General features: G+C 43.9%; 4 protein-coding genes across 4 annotated transcripts; 2 read left to right on the forward strand and 2 right to left on the reverse strand.

The window, feature by feature from the left end:
- Window positions 1-1,805: 1,805 nt before the first annotated feature.
- Window positions 1,806-7,852, forward strand: LOC6524311 (dynein regulatory complex subunit 4). Its single transcript, XM_015190121.3, has 5 exons — window positions 1,806-3,450; window positions 4,550-4,592; window positions 5,775-5,939; window positions 6,001-6,304; window positions 6,472-7,852. The coding sequence occupies exons 1-5, from the start codon at window positions 3,448-3,450 to the stop codon at window positions 7,394-7,396; spliced, it is 1,440 nt and encodes a 479-aa protein (XP_015045607.1). The 5' UTR covers window positions 1,806-3,447; the 3' UTR covers window positions 7,397-7,852.
- Window positions 7,853-8,004: 152 nt separating this feature from the next.
- On the reverse strand, window positions 8,005-13,254 carry LOC6524312. The gene is made up of 6 exons (XM_002100135.4): window positions 12,885-13,254; window positions 11,507-12,540; window positions 11,315-11,438; window positions 11,069-11,259; window positions 10,835-11,016; window positions 8,005-10,752 (listed from the first exon to the last, which is right to left on the reverse strand). Exons 1-6 carry the CDS (start codon window positions 13,069-13,071, stop codon window positions 10,611-10,613), a joined length of 1,860 nt encoding a protein of 619 aa, XP_002100171.1. The 5' UTR covers window positions 13,072-13,254; the 3' UTR covers window positions 8,005-10,610.
- A 260-nt stretch (window positions 13,255-13,514) lies between these two features.
- Window positions 13,515-14,279, forward strand: LOC6524313 (mitochondrial import inner membrane translocase subunit Tim29). The gene has a single exon (XM_002100136.3). It carries the CDS (start codon window positions 13,609-13,611, stop codon window positions 14,182-14,184), a length of 576 nt encoding a protein of 191 aa, XP_002100172.1. The 5' UTR covers window positions 13,515-13,608; the 3' UTR covers window positions 14,185-14,279.
- Window positions 14,280-14,311: 32 nt separating this feature from the next.
- On the reverse strand, window positions 14,312-15,944 carry LOC6524314 (alanyl-tRNA editing protein Aarsd1-A). Its single transcript, XM_002100137.4, has 3 exons — window positions 15,784-15,944; window positions 14,955-15,721; window positions 14,312-14,898 (listed from the first exon to the last, which is right to left on the reverse strand). Exons 1-3 carry the CDS (start codon window positions 15,820-15,822, stop codon window positions 14,394-14,396), a joined length of 1,311 nt encoding a protein of 436 aa, XP_002100173.1. The 5' UTR covers window positions 15,823-15,944; the 3' UTR covers window positions 14,312-14,393.
- Between the last annotated feature and the right edge of the window lie 481 nt (window positions 15,945-16,425).

A 16,425-nucleotide genomic window follows, 5' to 3' on the forward strand; every position in this document is an offset into this window, starting at 1 on the left:
CAGTAACATTGTGCCTCACGTGTTTTTCACGAGATTTGCACGACAATCACGACAACCGTGATGGTTGTTGGGAGCGTGACAAAAAATCTGTTACACGCGGGCATCTCTATTTTAGCCAAAAAAAGGGACCGTTGGCTACCTACTGGGATTTTTATTCGCCTGGTACTTAAAATCGGGAATCTCTTCGATTTCTTGAAAATTTCAGTCGCCCGGATATTATTTTCGCTGCTAGATCGACCACTTTTTCGTTTCGCACACCAGGCGAACAGAAATCTCAGCAGGTGACGGCAGGTCCCAGCAGATATCATAGAACGAGACAACTAGCTTATACTTCCATGACGACCATCCTTTTCATGCTTTCAGGCGCCCTCTAAGGAGAGATCCCGTTACTTTTCAACGGAACTCAGATCAGAGATGCTCAGTAACATTGTGCCTCACGTGTTTTTCACGAGATTTGCACGACAATCACGACAACCGTGGTGGTTGTTGGGAGCGTGACAAAAAATCTGTTACACGCGGGCATCTCTATTTTAGCCAAAAAAAGGGACCGTTGGCTACCTACTGGGATTTTTGTTCGCCTAGTACTTAAAATCGGGAATCTCTTCGATTTCTTGAAAATTTCAGTCGCCCGGATATTATTTTCGCTGCTAGATCGACCACTTTTTCGTTTCGCACACCAGGCGAACAGAAATCTCAGCAGGTGACGGCAGGTCCCAGCAGATATCATAGAACGAGACAACTAGCTTATACTTCCATGATGGCCGTCGCTTTCATGCTTTCAGGCGCAAGGAGAAACCCCGTTACTTTTCAACGGAACTCAGATCAGAGATGCTCAGTAACATTGTGCCTCACGTGTTTTTCACGAGATTTGCACGACAATCACGACAACCGTGGTGGTTGTTGGGAGCGTGACAAAAAATCTGTTACACGCGGGCATCTCTATTTTAGCCAAAAAAAGGGACCGTTGGCTACCTACTGGGATTTTTGTTCGCCTAGTACTTAAAATCGGGAATCTCTTCGATTTCTTGAAAATTTCAGTCGCCCGGATATTATTTTCGCTGCTAGATCGGCCACTTTTTCGTTTCGCACACCAGGCGAACAGAAATCTCAGCAGGTGACGGCAGGTCCCAGCAGATATCATAGAACGAGACAACTAGCTTATACTTCCATGATGGCCGTCGCTTTCATGCTTTCAGGCGCAAGGAGAAACCCCGTTACTTTGCAACGGAACTCAGATCAGAGATGCTCAGTCACATTGTGCACTCGGTGCCTTTCGCGTTTCTCACGAGATTTGCACGACAATCACGACATAAATAAAATACCCCATGTGGTTGTTGGGAGCGTGACAAGAAATCAGTTACATGCGAGCATCTCCATTTTACTTTCCAACAGAACGCTAATCAGAGATGGGGAGTCGCATTGTTCTTGTGGCCGTGTCACTTCTTTGTTACAACATTCACGAGGTTCCTGAAGTTTGTTTGGATCGTGAGGAAGATTTGCAGAGACGCGACCATCTCTAAGCAAGTCGAAATTACGCTAATCAGCTGTTTGATTTTTGCTTCGCAATTTCGTTTGCATATGACTTTTTTGGATATCAATTTATTTAGATTTATTATTTCTTTTTATCAGGATGAAAAAAAAATATAAGCATTGCCATGGATTTCTATCAGTACTTTTATAAACTTACCAAATTAAAAATTTCCATGATTTCGATGAGTTTAGCAGAGACAAATAAAACAATGTGTTTTTGAATTGTTTTCGCATTTTTAATTGGCTAATGTGTTTTATTTATGTGCTTAGAATAGATACCGTAATAAACCGATTCTTTTCTTAATACTTGTTTACCATTTCTGCTTCTTAAAGAATTCTCCTTAAAGCGCACACACCTCGGCGCTGATAAGCAAATTTTCTAATCATATTTTAAATACTTTCACTTTCAATCAGTGCTTTTTCAGCGGCTCCCCATTTTGCCGCCCCTTTAACCCTTGGCAGCCGTTACGGAACTCAATGGGCCATGACCGACCGCAGCCGTTGGCGAGAATAAAATGAAACAAAAATTATGCAGGGCAGATGGAGAAGTGTCTAAAAAGGGTTGTAGGTACACAGGAGGAAAATCCAGTCATTTAAAGGCATAGATTGCAAAAAAGAAAACATGTTCGCCTTTTTATAAGTTGGATCGTATGTATTTTGTAAGTTTACTTCGATTGTCAGGCTGTAACTCCAAGTCTTGGGTATAAACATTTTTGAGACACGTGAGATACAATCGTTTTTCTATCTGTAAGCCAGCCACAGCATCTTTGCTATCAAAAATTGACTTTTAATGAAAACAATTGAGAATTCTCGGTGTCTGTGTGCCGGGTCCCAAAATGTTTTCCCACGCGAAAGCCACGGGGTACTCGTCTGAACTGCCGACTGACTGCTCAACTGGCCAAAACTGGCTGCGGTTATTAATTTCAATTAAAGCATTTAACCGGAGAGCCCACCGCCTTTTGTTTACCCAACCTGCCCCGCCCCCTAGCCGACATTAATTAAGGCGAGAAAGTGGCGGAGTTGCTAGCGAATTTCCAAGCCATAGGTGCTGTGTTATTCAACGGACTAATAAAGTTGATTCGAGCAAGATTTTCAGGACCATCAAGCAATGCTCAAAGGAGCCGAGGATCTGCCAGCTTCCTGATAATATCGTATTTCACGAAATCATCAAATTAGCCAGTAGTCAAGAGCAGAGACTGCAGTGCCACCAGCATTTAAAGTCCGCCCAACAAACGGCAAATAAACAAACAGATGCAGGGAAAATTCCGAGGCAAAGAGCAGGGTAGAAAATTAAGGAAACGGGGCAGAGAAAATTCAAGAGACCATTTATAGGAAGCCGACAGCAGACGGCGATAAGAGAAAGAGTCTGGCTGGTCTGGCCTGGCTTTTCGGTTTTCGGTTTTCACTGGCTTGGGCAGCCAACTAATGTCAGGCACTATATAAGGTACGCGGATGCTAACAGAAGTACATAGATGTAGTTTATGCTAGTTTAATGTAAACCTGCATTTTGTGTTTATAATTATATATGATAGTTTCCAGTACTTTACATATGTATGTTTCGAATATTTTAGTACACTTTAATAAAATGTAACCTAGTAACCCAGTTGATAACTGCAAAAGTTCTCCAAATTTGTAATTTTTTCAGTTCAAACCTATTTGTCCCTGCCATAGAAAATAATTGAGAGAAGACTAAGCCGAAAAAACGAACGCTTTAACCTCTAACCTCTGCTTTCGGTTGCCCGGCGATACCAAACACACGTAAACACACGACACTCACACATTGCCAACTGCTTTATCGATAAGTTTGTTTGGTTTTAAGACGGCAGGACAGCAGAGACTCAGTTGGCAGGAAAAGCCAAAGTGAAGCGGTTCTCATTCTGAGCAGAGGAATCGTAAGAAAGAAGCACCGGCAGCAGTATGGTGAGCAATAAGTTGTTAAATCACATTAACAAAGCAGTGCACCCATGCGGCCGCCTTATGGCCGCACTGCTTGGCCAGCAGTTTCCGCCTCCTTCCGATTTCCGATTTCCGGTTCCACGCCCCGCTGCTCCTCTTAGTCTGAGCATTTTACAGATTTTTTCAGTTGCACTGCAAGCGGCGCATTCAATTTTTCATGCCAAGCCAGGCTGTTGCTGCAAATACAAACTGCACTTTGCGAGTGGGGTACAGTGAAGCCTCGGCAAGGCCGTCCTGTTGGTCAAAATGCCAACGTTCGTGCTACGCATTCATTTCGATACAGCTAATAGTACTGCCTATATAAATAAATATATATGGAGAACTTACTAAAAACTTAGATGCAAAGAATTCGTAATTATCCTTTCACTGAAGCTCCACTGTGTATTTATAGCAGTCAAGCAGGAGTCCTTTGCGCCTCCCGACTTTCCAACTCCTGCTGGTTGTCTATTTTCGATCATTTGTTTATGTATAGACCTGCCCCAACATATATCCGCCCTTTTTTCCATCCGCTACATATTTATATATATACATATAAATATAAATATATATATTGCGCCTTTGGATATGCGAATGCGCGGTCGGCGACGGGCGCAGGCGGCTTCGAAAATTTTTGAATAATTTGCAGTCATAAAATATGCAATAAGCCAGCAGCCAACAGCCAACAGCTGTTGCGAAATTGTTTTGAAAGCCGCGCCATCACATTATTTAAAGCAACGATGGCAGTTGCCCGCTTTCTCCGCCTTTCGCTGCCTTTCTCCCACGTGAAGGGAATCGAATTAAACGTTGTTAAAGGATTTAAAGTGCGAAAAATAGTGGCGAGCTGCAGACGACAATTGTATAGTCCCCCATTTCCATTTTCATTCTCCCGCTAGGAGAACTCTTTCAATTTGCATAGACAAATGTGGAAATTCTTTGGGGCAAGTTCAGCTGAGATTTCAACTTGAGATTCCTACTCGGCTGAGGTTCTTTAAGTGAATTAAATAATTTGTTTTCTAACGAGTACAAGTTCTCGTCTAGGATCAAAATCAAATTAATAATTTTATTTATACTTATTTTCTTTCAGCCGCCAAAGGGGAAAAAGGGCAAAAAAGGCAAAAAATTGCCAGGTAAGTACGGCTCAAGTAAAATACACTTCAGCAAATTTAACTAATGCGAACGTAACTTGAAGTACGATATCGGTTAATTGTTGCAAATTTCAGCCAGTGTCCTCTTTAAGGACACCGGCTATTAAAGAGCCTCCACGAGTAGACAAACGGAACAGGGACGAGGACTGCCTGGCAATTCATTTTCGGAACATTAATGGCAGCAGGGTGCCGTGCCACTGGTTAGCTGGGTAGTTGGGTAGTTGAATATCTGGGCAGCTGGAATGGCGGACATTGGTCATTCAGGGCAATTTAAAAAGGCCAAGCAAAACAATTAGTAAATAACGATAATCTGCGTGAGGAGAGAAGCAGGCAGAACCCTGCAGGCAGGCAAAAGAGGAGAAAGCAGCACCGAGGACAAGGAATTCCCGATGCAATTGCTCTGGCGATGCCTTGCAGTCCGAAAATTTAAGGGGCAAAAATGGGGGGCCAAACTGTCCACTTAATTTGCACGAGTGAGCACAGTGTAGTTCCCCAGACCCCCGATCTCCGACCTTCCTCCGCTCTCTAGAAATCTAACGCACATAATTGTTTCTATGCGTGCACTGCAAAAACACAAGAAAACTATTATACTAGTGTCGTAGTATTTCAGTTATATCATAGTTTTTTTGCCCTACACCTAACACGTTTATTCAATAGTTTAATTGCGCTGCGGAACTTTGTAGTTTGTACTAGAATGCAATGTCTTCGGATATTTTCCTCCGTGTGGCTTCTAGTTCGTCTCCTAGTAGTCCTAGTGGTCCTAGTAGCCCTTCCTAGGCCGAGTCCTGGCACCAGCCGGCCAACGATGCCAATTACAGAAAACAATTACAACACGGTCTGCTGTTGGGCCACATATGCGGTCAGTGGCTAAGAAGAGTGGCGCTGCAGGGGTAAAAATGCCGAAAGGGGGGGAAATGGGAAGTAGCCAGGCGTGCCGCTCTCATTAAATAGCCATAAGGGCGGACTCAACTTTCCACAGACCAACCTTTCACTAGCCCAATATTGGAAAATAACTAAGTCAAAAATCCGTTTGGTAATTTGCTTTAAAGGGTGTTCTTGGTTCTCATTCCATATCCTATAAATGACTTAGAATATTTTGCTAATCTTTCTTTTGTCCTGTAAAACACATATTGCTGACTGCAAACGTTTTAAAACCATTCATAGTGCTCATCGATGGGGTGGACACCTCGGCGATGACTCGCGACCAGCTGGAGGCTTTTGCCCTCCGGCTAAAAGCGGAAATGGATCGGGAGCGAGAGGAGCGTAACTACTTCCAATTGGAGCGGGATAAGATCCGCACTTTTTGGGAGATCACGCGCCAGCAGCTGGGTGAGTGAATACCAGAGGATTTTTCCGTCTTTCCTTGCCTATACCTTTTATTTCTCTTCAGATGAGACCCGCTATGAGCTGCAGCAGAAGGACAAGGAGATCGAGGCCACACAGGATCTGGCGGATATCGACACCAAGCATGTGATGCAGCAGATGAAGCATCTGCAGTTCGAGAACCACAACCGGCTTGGTGAGGTTCGTGCTGAGGCGATGACCCAACTGAAGTTGGCGCAGGAGCACCATGTTCTGCAGGAGAACGAGCTTCAGAGGGACAAGCGCCAGTTGCGCCGGATGCTCCGCGAAAGAATGGAGATGAGCGAGATGCAGTTGCGGCAAATGGAGGCTCACTTCAACGAGAAGCTGCTGTGGGTACCATCCTGAAAAGTTTATTTCCGGACTAACAGCCAAAATGTCCGTTTTTTTTAATATCTTGAATATGTCTCTTAAGAATCCCTGTTCTAAATGCTTATGCAAGCATTTTTTATACGCCTAATTTTAACTGTACAAGTTAATTGTTTTCGCATCTTTGCAGAGAGCAGCGCATCACCTTCGAACGCGAGCGCAAGGACAACGAGATGCTCCACGAGGAGAAAATGATCGAGCAGAAGGCCAAGCTTGACCTCTTCTACGGCACACAAATGTTCGAGGTAGAGGAGCGGAAGAACCAGCAGATAAAGGACCTGCAGGACCACCACGACCTGGCCTTCAACGACATGAAGAACTACTACAACGACATCACGCTGAACAATCTGGCGCTGATTGGCAGCATGAAGGAGCAGCTGGAGCATCTGCGCAAACAGGCGGAGAGATCTGACAGAATTGCCGCGGACACGGCAGCCGAGAACAGGCGACTGAAGGAGCCATTGGAGCATGCCAATATCCAGTTGAACGAGTATCGCCGCAAATTGGAGTTCTACGAGCGGGATAAGCAGCAATTAAGTCGCCTCAAGACGCGCAACACTCGGCTGGAAAAGAAGGTGAAGGGTCTTACTTGGGAGGCGGAAACTCTGATCCTGCGAAACGACTCTCTGGTGGCCGAACGGGAAGGACTCAAGGAGCGCTTCAACGACGTGATTGTGGAGCTGCAGCAGAAGACCGGGCTGAAGAATGTCCTACTGGAACGCAAGATCGCCGCTTTAATGCGCGAGGATGAGAAGCGCAGCATTGTCCTACACGAAACGATCGCCACATGCGCCCCCAATTTCGCCGAAAAGCTGACCAGCTTGGACGAACGGGTGGGCAACATCATCGATGAGAAGAACAAGATCATCCTTGACCTGCGCTATGAGGTAGCCAAGGCCCGCAAGGCCCACGACGATCTCCTGGAGACCTACGAGTGCAAGCTCAAGCAGTATGGTGTGCCCACCGACGAGCTGGGCTTCAAGCCCATTAGGGATCGGGACCAACAGCAGCTGTACGTGTGCGGTCCTGCGGGAATAATCACCGAGAATAAGTAGGATCTGCAGAAGAAAAACGTCGCATTCATAAGTTTGATCACAAACATATATTTGGAGGTGGGAAAGACAAGGGTACTTGAACTCAAAACCAGAAGAAACTAATCTTTAACTCCAGACTTAAAACTTTAGAAGGAAGAAGGCAAAAAAACTATCGAATTATATTTTTAACAAATGAAAAAAAGCAATATCATGGATTAAAAGGAGAGGCAAGATGGAACTGATTTTACTTGATGATCATAAAAAGAAAAGTCTATAAAACGTAAATGGGGAATATAATAAACAACAAAACGAGGAGGAAAGCCAATTAAGAATCCCTCGCCTTTGTAGGCACAGAAAATGTAAATTGCTAGTGCTCTTGAGAACTTTAAGAATTTATTCATTCTGTGCCTACCAGAAGTGTATTATTTGAGTTCTCCTCAAAAAATTTATGGAAGCAATAAAACTTATACCAACGAACTTTTAAATCTTTTTTTTTTGTTTCGTATTGTAGTACATTGGGTAAATTTAGATTGTCAGAATGTATAACGGATAGATGATCTTACTAGCTAGACATCCCACAAACCAAAAAATCAAATGCAAATAACCCAGTAAATGCAAGTGGTGGCAAGTGGTGTTCGAATCATTCAGAATTTATTCAACGTTAGCCTAGGGTAGTGTATAAGAAGTATGTATACGTTTATGTATATGCTTATAAAAACCTTCTGGAATACGTTAGCAAGGAGTTGAACATTTTGGAAATGCGCGTACAATCCGAATTTCGACTAACACTAAAGACAGAAAGGGATAAATTGATAGTGCGGTTCAGGGGCGAGAAAGAGAGAGTCAAAGTCGAGCCGTACATTACTGATGATGTGGTTTTTTTACTCAATGGATCTGTGGATCGTCGGGATCTTGCGTAACTCTTCAACGAAAAACTATAAACAAAACAAAATCGATTTCGTTTTCGAAACTCTGCATTCTGAACGCTTCGTGGCTTTAGGCTAATTTTACTATATTCTGCTTCTGTATGGTAAGGTCTTCTCTTTAGTTTGTCAATTGATTTATTTTTGAAATAGATATCACATGATGTTTTGCTTCTTGTTGCTGTTTTACTACGGATTTAGTTCAATTCGTTTCGAGTCGATTTCAGTTTCAGTTTTAGTTTTGGTTTTATTTTTAGTTTCCTTTAAATTGATTTGATTTGATCAACAACAATAATTTTCTTTATTAAAATTTTCTCTAACTGAAATGTGTTTCCTTGGCTTTAGTTTTTTCTTTTACTTTTTACGTGCTTCAACTTTTCGGTGACTTTACTGTTTACAAAACTGTCTGGTTGCGTTTTTACATGAAATACACTTTACACTTAACTGAATTTGTATCTTTTGTAGTAACAATAACATTACAAAGGTGTTAAATCTAATAATACAAAAATATAGCAAATTTTTCAAATTGGAATTACGTATCTTACTCGGACCACAAAATTTGTCTGCTTAGGCCGATAGTAAACTTCTTGAATACTAAACTAAAATGGATGTAAAATTAATAATAAAAGAAGAGCACCCACCAACTAAGAAAAAAAACATACGTTGGAGTCCCTACTTATTTCACTGTGGTTGGTTTTGTTGCGTGTTTTTTTGTGAGGACCAGGTCTTTCCTCAAAAATCTGTAAAGTGTATACATTCTGCGGCAGTCTGTAGATCCATCAACCTTACTCTGGATTTCCCACGGGCAGCGAGGGTTAGTTTGAATACATTATGTGTAATTGTGTTGGATTTTTGGAGTTCAATTGGTTGGTTGGCTCTGGCTCTGCAGTATCAGTTTCATTTTTAGTTTAGCTTTTGTTGTATAGGTACTTTTCGGTTACGCTCCTACTGATTTCGAGTTTAAAAACTATATAAAATAACTTATAGCTGCCTGTTGCGGCTCATGTGCCGGCTTATCTGTTTTTGTATTCAGTATTTAGTAGTTTGTAGTTTTGTATTTATTTTGTTTAAATCAAAATCTAAAGCGATCACAACGGTTTACTTCACAGACGCGTGTGGAAACATTTGGTTAGAAATGTCCGTGGAAATATTTCCTATTTTCTTTTTTGTCCTTTCGATTTCCGGTTAGTTAATTTTCGTTTTCAATTGTCCTATTTTCAGTTGGCTTTTGGTTCCTTATCTTCCAAATTGGTTGCTTTGCTTTCTATACAAGTAAATGTAATTTAATTGTAATTTGAGTATAATTTCACTTAACTAATTTTAGTCAAATTAGTAGCGTTTGCTCGTCGTTTCGTTATTGTTCTCTATATGGTTTCGGTTCGGCAATTTTGCACAATCCTCATAAATATGTATACTGGTCAAGTGTATGGGGTGAATGTGTTTTGTGGGTCGTGGGTTGTGTATGGCACATTGGGAGTTTTGTTTTCTATTCGTTCAATCTGTTGCCTTGTACGCGTTTCAACTATTTAGCTAATTTAATTCGATTCTATTCGAGCACAACATAAATTTATAATCGATCTGAGGCTATAACTGGATTTGCTTAGTGATTGGTGATTATTGCTTTGACTTGGACTATTTTAAAGTTACGTTAGATTAATATTCAATACATAGGCCATATGATTAGTTTACATTTAACTTTAACTTTATCTAAATGCCATAAATTGTGTTTCAGTTCCAGTATTCAATTTTTGAAAAAGTCTAAACTAAAATGAAAGTTTTACTAACATTTTTGTTTGTAAGGCAATTTGTTTGTTGTTTTTGTCTGTTTTTTGTTTGTTGTTTGCGCTTGCGATTTCATTGAGATTGTTTTAAATCCAAATTGAATTTAGATTGAGTTCAGTTCAGTTGATTCAGTTTAATTTCAAAAAATTAATCCACCAAATCTAGTACAAATTACAAATACGAATACAAATGTCAATACACAAAACGAGCGATAAAAATATCTTACTAACCCGATTGCAATTCTGGATTCCGGGATGCAACTATTATCATTATTAATACGTAAGTATGAATGTAGCATTGAGTTGGCCTGGCTCTACAACGATTACGCACCAAGGGCCTATCTATATATGTTACACGAAAGCTATTCGAAACGGGAGTGAGAGGACCGAGCGCCCTAGCGTCTATGAAAGCGAGAGAGATGGCCGATGGCAACTAACCGATGGCCATCGTCCTTAAACAAATGGAACTGCTTTGTGCCTGCAGCTGTGCGATTAAATGGGTCGTCGGTTATTCGAAGTGCGGCTCACCGTCTAGTAGAACTTCCTGCGGACAAATGCGTTAATCAAACGCGTAGTGTGCTTATCGAGGCTGCACAACTCTAACAAGTTCTCGTTTCGTCCGCCGGAATACATCATGGAGCGTTGATGCTGCCGCAGGCTCACCACAATGAATCTGCGAAGGAAGAAGTGTTTAATCAATATCAACTATAATAACCAATGCGACAGATATCATGCTATTCTTCGCAAATACTCACTTAGCATTAGAGCTTCGCTTTTCGCGATACTTGTCCATTAGAGCAGCCAAGCTTTTCGAATTATTTTCCGGATTTCCTCGCGCGGCACCCGGCACCAGCACCAAAAACACGTCAAACGTGTTCTGCTCATCCAAAAGCGCCCTGGCCAGAATTCTATTCAGCGATTGCCTGACTTTGCCCACCTGCATCAAAGGCGAATGGTTAAAACGTGGATCGATTGTGCAAAATGATTACCTTCTGATTTTCGCAACAGGCCGCGGCCTCTGAAACAGTCATCTCCTTTGTCCAGGGCAGCGTCTTCAACTCGCCACTGCGATCGTGCCAAAACTCCACCGTCACCTTGGAGTCGCTGCGGAAATAGCCAAAAGCCAATGCCACCAGGGCATCTAAGTATTTGAGCGAACGACATCGACCGGAAAGGTATTCTGGGGGTGTTCGATGTAATAATCTAAATAGTTAATGGGAAACAATTTCACTTACTGCCCAGATAGGTCTTCTCCAGATTAAGGGTAATGTGCAGTCGCCTACCGAGTGCCTTGTTCTGGCCAAAGGATATCTCGTAGACGCTGTGCAGGAAACTCGCCTTTTGCACCAAAGTTGGATACTGGAATTTACATTTAACATTATGGAGGAAGTAGCAACTAATTTGAAGGGCCTGGAACGCACACTCACCACCTTTTTGGGCTTCCGCAGACGCATATCCTCCAGCAGCAGACGTACGGGCGGCACATTGCCCGCCTTAAGCTTCTTCTCGTCCAGCAATTGCTCAGCAACGGGGCGCACCTGGTGATGGAGTCGCGAGAGGCGTGGCCAACTTTGAAGGAGTTGCTCGTAGCTCATGCTTGGAATAAGGAACTTCGCCAGCCCGGGGTCGTGAAGCAACTGCAATGGCACATGCTCCCAGCTCAGCGACAACTTCTTCACAATGGGAAGAGCTAGTCCGGGATCCGTTAGAAGTCGAAGCTTTACTACACCCTCAATGATGTCGCGAAAGCTGTTCAAGGGCGTTAAAAAATCGGGCCACTGCGACAGCTCCTTTGGCGAAGATGAGAGCAGCCTTAAGGCAGCAATGATTTCCGGTCGAAAATTGGCATCCCGATAATGGCAGCGGTGCAGCAGATCGCGATGCGACGGCCAACGATTTCCATCGCCCACCGACCACATGTGTAGAAGGCGGTCAAGCGATTGCTTACCATACCATTCGAGGACGGCCTTCCGCACCGTGCGATTAAGGGGCGTTTTACGTTCGAGCACCTTCTGGACTCGCTTGACCAGCTGGACGAACAGTAGGAGATCCAAATCGCTGGTGATCAGGTCAGCGAATCTATTGCGCACCAACTTTCGTTCCTTCTCGTCGCCGCACGTGGTAAGGAAAACAGCCAGGATGAGGAGCGGCTCGTCAGGTCGGGGAAGGTGCTCCGCATTCGGTCCGCTGCCCAAAACACTCGCCAAGCACTCGGCCATCTCGGCTTCGCTCACTTGGGCGCAGAGTTCCTTCAGCGATGCGAAGTTGTTTTCGACAGCAAGGTCCAGTGCGGGCGTGGCGTAGACGGGCTCGTCCGTGGAGCCAATAAAGCAGAAGCGGCGTAGCTTCTCAATTGCTGGGATGGATGAGATGGCAGTGCACTCGGCTTGGTTAAGTTCATCTTTCAATGGCTCAACCTTCAATGGCTGATTTCTCGAGGGCTCTATTTTCATAGCTGCAGCTGATAACGAGAGGAAGATGGTACACTTGTTAATATACAAAGAAAGTTTTAAATGTTACTCGATATCTAACTAAACAATAAAAAAAGCTGTGAATGTTTTTATTTTAACCACCACTGTGTTTCCGCAGGAATAGCAACATGTACCCATATTCACATTCACTAATTTCCGTATCACAGCTACAGGAGTTTAATACACCTTTTAAATCGCCATTGCATTCGTTGAGCAAGTTGGCCAACCCACGTGTCTTGTGTTTCCATTAGTATGCCCACCACTGTGCATGCATGGGAATGAGCACATCTCATCCCTTCGTACCGTTTTGGAAGCAGAAGTGCGTCGTACTCACATTCCTTGGCTGCCAGCGAGTCCTTCCGCTCCGGCAGCTGCTCCTTGCCGTCCTGCTGCAGCGCTGCCGATTCTGCAGATTCCGCAGATCCCCCAGACTCCTTGGACACCACCACAGCCGAAGAAGATAGTCTCCGGGATGATGATCCCTTCGTTCCAAGGGAGCTTGATCCCTTGGTCTTTTTCATGGTAGCGATTTTTGCATATTACGCGTACGTCGCACCTTCTGGGGATTGGATTGATTGGTGCTATATTCGCCGATTCGCCACGCCCTCTTGCGCCCACCTTGCCGCTTTTACCCGTTCGTTTTGTGCTTTATTTAACCAGTTTTGTGCATCACTTGCATAGCGCACTGGCAGTTCGCGATGAAAACAATTATTTTGTATATTTTGTCATCGATAATTTGCCTGGAACTATCGATGCGAACAATCGCCATACCACCCCAAATTGAGATATCCGCGAAAGTAAAATGAATATGTATTAACTTGCAATTTGTATATTTACATAAAAATCCCTTACAGCCTTACTTATTTGATATTTAATAATTAAAACAAATTGCTTTAAACTTTTCGGGGGCTATCGATATAACACCATCGCGTCGATGACATTTTTGCGGCGCACAGTCACACTGAACAGCTGTTTTTTTTGATTTGATAACACTAGCATTTCGATTCCACCTGGTTTTTCGGCTTTTTCCAAATTGATCACTGAAAACCCGCCAGGAGATGCAGTTCCTCCGTGTGGGTGGTCGTATAACGGCACTGCGTCAAAGATTCGCCGACAAGATTCAAATGCCGGAGCGTTTCAAAGGCACGTTCGTGGAGAAGTGGGTGCAGTACTGGAACGGCCTGGTCAGGGATTACTCGGAAGTGGCGGTTGGCGTTGTACGGGAATCCTACACGAAGCCCAAAAAGGCGCTTCTCTATGGCACGGGCATGCTGTTCGTGTACCAAGCCGGTCTCAAGAATCCTGGCGAGGAGGCCTTTATGACTCTACTGAGGGGCGCCACAAATCGAATGATCACAGTGCCCGCGGAACTGCAGAATCCCGTGTCCGCCGATTATCTGCTGACCTTGGAGAGGGCGATCAATCAGAAGAAACTGCGTCTCCTTTCCCTGGGCATCTGCACTATCCTTTGGGTCGATCTGTACGACGAGGACGACTGCACTTATCCGGCCATCTGCGAGTATACTAACGTGGGCGTCTTCAACTTCCATGAACGGATCATCGACGTGGGATTTTGGAATCAATATTGGCGACTCAAATGGAAGATGCACAACTACGATGTGAACTACCTGTGATCCCACACCGTTAAGCTTTCGTTATCCTTAATACCATGTTTGCTGTTTAAGTCAATCGAGGGAATACCAATATATGTATGTTTTTAGTACTGGTACATGTGATTATTTCATTCTCTTCGGCTTACTATTTGCTTTAAAACAAAGGCAATGTTTATTTTCGAATTTTAGTAGTATACAAATATTAGATAATTGACCACTCCCAATTTACGTTATTCCTCTGTCTCCAGCTGAGCTCCGTTTGCAGGAGGGGCTTCGACGACCCTCTTTGGTTTGAACTGGGCCTCCAGCAGCTCTTGGCAGTCCTGCAGTCTAGCCAAGTTGTTGATCTTTCCCTGGAAACTGCCCTCATTGCCGTTTCCCTTGCCCTCGAGAATTTCCACGAACTGGGGACCAAGTTTCCCGACTATTTCTGCATCTCCGCGCAGCACCAGATGTCCCTTGGCACCGCTGCCAGCAGAAACGCCCTCGGAAACGGTAAGAAAGTAGAAGATGCCCTCGGGAGCCAACCGCAAGAATGTGTTAATAAAGTCCACCTCGATGCCGTCGCGTCGATGGAGAGAGAAATACTTCGGACGATCCTTTTTGGGCAGGTCGGCCAGACGCTCGGCTTCGGCGGTGGCGTAGTCTTTAAGCAGCTGCTGGAAGTACTTCCGGCTGCCCTTCACATTTTGCTGTAGCTTCTGGACAAGTTCCAAGTGCTGGCCGGGCCCACCTCTGTAAAATGCAGATAATTAGCTACAGAGACTGGCCTACATTCTTGGAGATCTCACTTTAATGCCTGGGTGAGCTGCAGCTCGCGCTGAAAGACCTCGCCAAGCTTTGCAAGCACCCTCTCGCCCACGACAAAGTGCACCAAAACGTTTGTCTTGACCTTCTCGGCGTAAAGCAGCTTAATGCACTGCAGCTGGGAGATATTCGTGACGTGGGTTCCGCAGCACATGTTGCTCTCAATGCCCTCGATTCGCACCACCCTGGCCAGACCCTCGTGATCCTTGGGCAGTCCCCTTGGTGCCCTGGCATCCTGGAACTCCTGCGCCACCTCGGGATCCACAAGAAGCACCGTAACTTCACGTCCCTCGCGAATTAGATCGTTGGCTTGCCGTTCGATGAGGTCCAGTGATTCGCGGCTAATCAAATGAGGCGTACTCAATTGAATGTAGGAGACACTGGATCCAAGGGACCAGGAGGTGGTGTCGTACTTGAACTCCCTGTCGAACAAGGCGGTGATTAGATGCTGTCCTGAATGCTGTTGCATGTGATCCAGTCTTCTCTGGTAGTCTAGTGTTAGAAGAACTTCGGCATCCTGCTCGAAACTAGTTGAGGACTCCACAAAATGAACAGCCGTAGTGCCCTTTCTCTGGACATTCTTTACGGGAAATCCGCCTAAAGTTCCGTAATCACAGGGCTGACCACCGCCCTCGGGAAATAGAATCGTATTCTCGCAGATCACATTAAAACCCTTCAGTTTCTCGACCTTTCCACTGGGATCAGTCCAATCGATGGTGGCAAACTCGCTACTAACGATTTTCGTCTTGAACTGCCATAAATTGGGTCACAAATTATGTAATTAGGGACTTTGCGCTGCATTTGAGGGCTCACCTGCTTCAGGAAACTGTCCTCCTGGCACTTGAAGACCATCTTCCCCACGAATCTACGCAATTCCGCGTTCGCTTATCAAAATAATAAACAATTTATGAGAGGTATGCCGACAAGTGTTCATTAGGCGGCTGGTTCTGTGCCAGTTCAATCCAGAGATGGGCAAAAATTCACAGTGAAGAAGTCACAATATGGCTTTGAATTTTATCATGACAAAAAAAATCTTTTTATGCGTAATCCACTTTTTTTAATTAGAAGTTTGTATCTTAGTATGCATGTGTAGTTTTGAATATTTTTTCTATTACTTTTCTTCATTATGTGGATTGCAATCACTGCTGACAATAAGTTCATCGATAATACTTTCTTGAAAAACTCGTTAGATGAACAGAGTTCATTTTCGAAAACTCACTAACGCCTTTTGCTTACTGCATTTGAATAGAATATTCCATTTTGGCTTAGTCAATAAAATGATTAGGTGGACATAACTGAAAATTAAGATAATTGATGTAGGGCCCATAATAGCTAATTTGGTAAACAAAAATTTGATTATTTTTCGTTTTATGTATCTCCCTCTTTTGTTTACCATCTTCCCTCTCTCTTGGATTCAGGTGCCGCGTGCCGCGTCTGCGCTGCTCTTTTCTTTTT

This window comes from Drosophila yakuba, chromosome X (genome assembly GCF_016746365.2).
Source record: "Drosophila yakuba strain Tai18E2 chromosome X, Prin_Dyak_Tai18E2_2.1, whole genome shotgun sequence".
NCBI lineage: Eukaryota > Metazoa > Arthropoda > Insecta > Diptera > Drosophilidae > Drosophila > Drosophila yakuba.

Bases quoted from the DNA above. Each gene is read 5' to 3' on its own strand.
- LOC6524311 (XM_015190121.3), top strand. The intron at 5,940-6,000 runs GTGAGTGAATAC...ATTTCTCTTCAG, and splicing joins GATCACGCGCCAGCAGCTGG to ATGAGACCCGCTATGAGCTG. The intron at 6,305-6,471 runs GTGGGTACCATC...GCATCTTTGCAG, and splicing joins CACTTCAACGAGAAGCTGCT to AGAGCAGCGCATCACCTTCG.
- LOC6524312 (XM_002100135.4), bottom strand. From the start codon at position 13,071: ATGAAAAAGACCAAGGGATCAAGCTCCCTTGGAACGAAGGGATCATCA. The intron at 11,439-11,506 runs GTGAGTGTGCGT...TGTAAATTCCAG, and splicing joins TGCGGAAGCCCAAAAAGGTG to TATCCAACTTTGGTGCAAAA. The intron at 10,753-10,834 runs GTGAGTATTTGC...CTTCCTTCGCAG, and splicing joins AAGCGAAGCTCTAATGCTAA to ATTCATTGTGGTGAGCCTGC.
- LOC6524313 (XM_002100136.3), top strand. From the start codon at position 13,609: ATGCAGTTCCTCCGTGTGGGTGGTCGTATAACGGCACTGCGTCAAAGA.
- LOC6524314 (XM_002100137.4), bottom strand. From the start codon at position 15,822: ATGGTCTTCAAGTGCCAGGAGGACAGTTTCCTGAAGCAG. The intron at 15,722-15,783 runs GTGAGCCCTCAA...AATTTATGGCAG, and splicing joins AGGACAGTTTCCTGAAGCAG to TTCAAGACGAAAATCGTTAG. The intron at 14,899-14,954 runs GTGAGATCTCCA...TGCATTTTACAG, and splicing joins CAGCTCACCCAGGCATTAAA to AGGTGGGCCCGGCCAGCACT.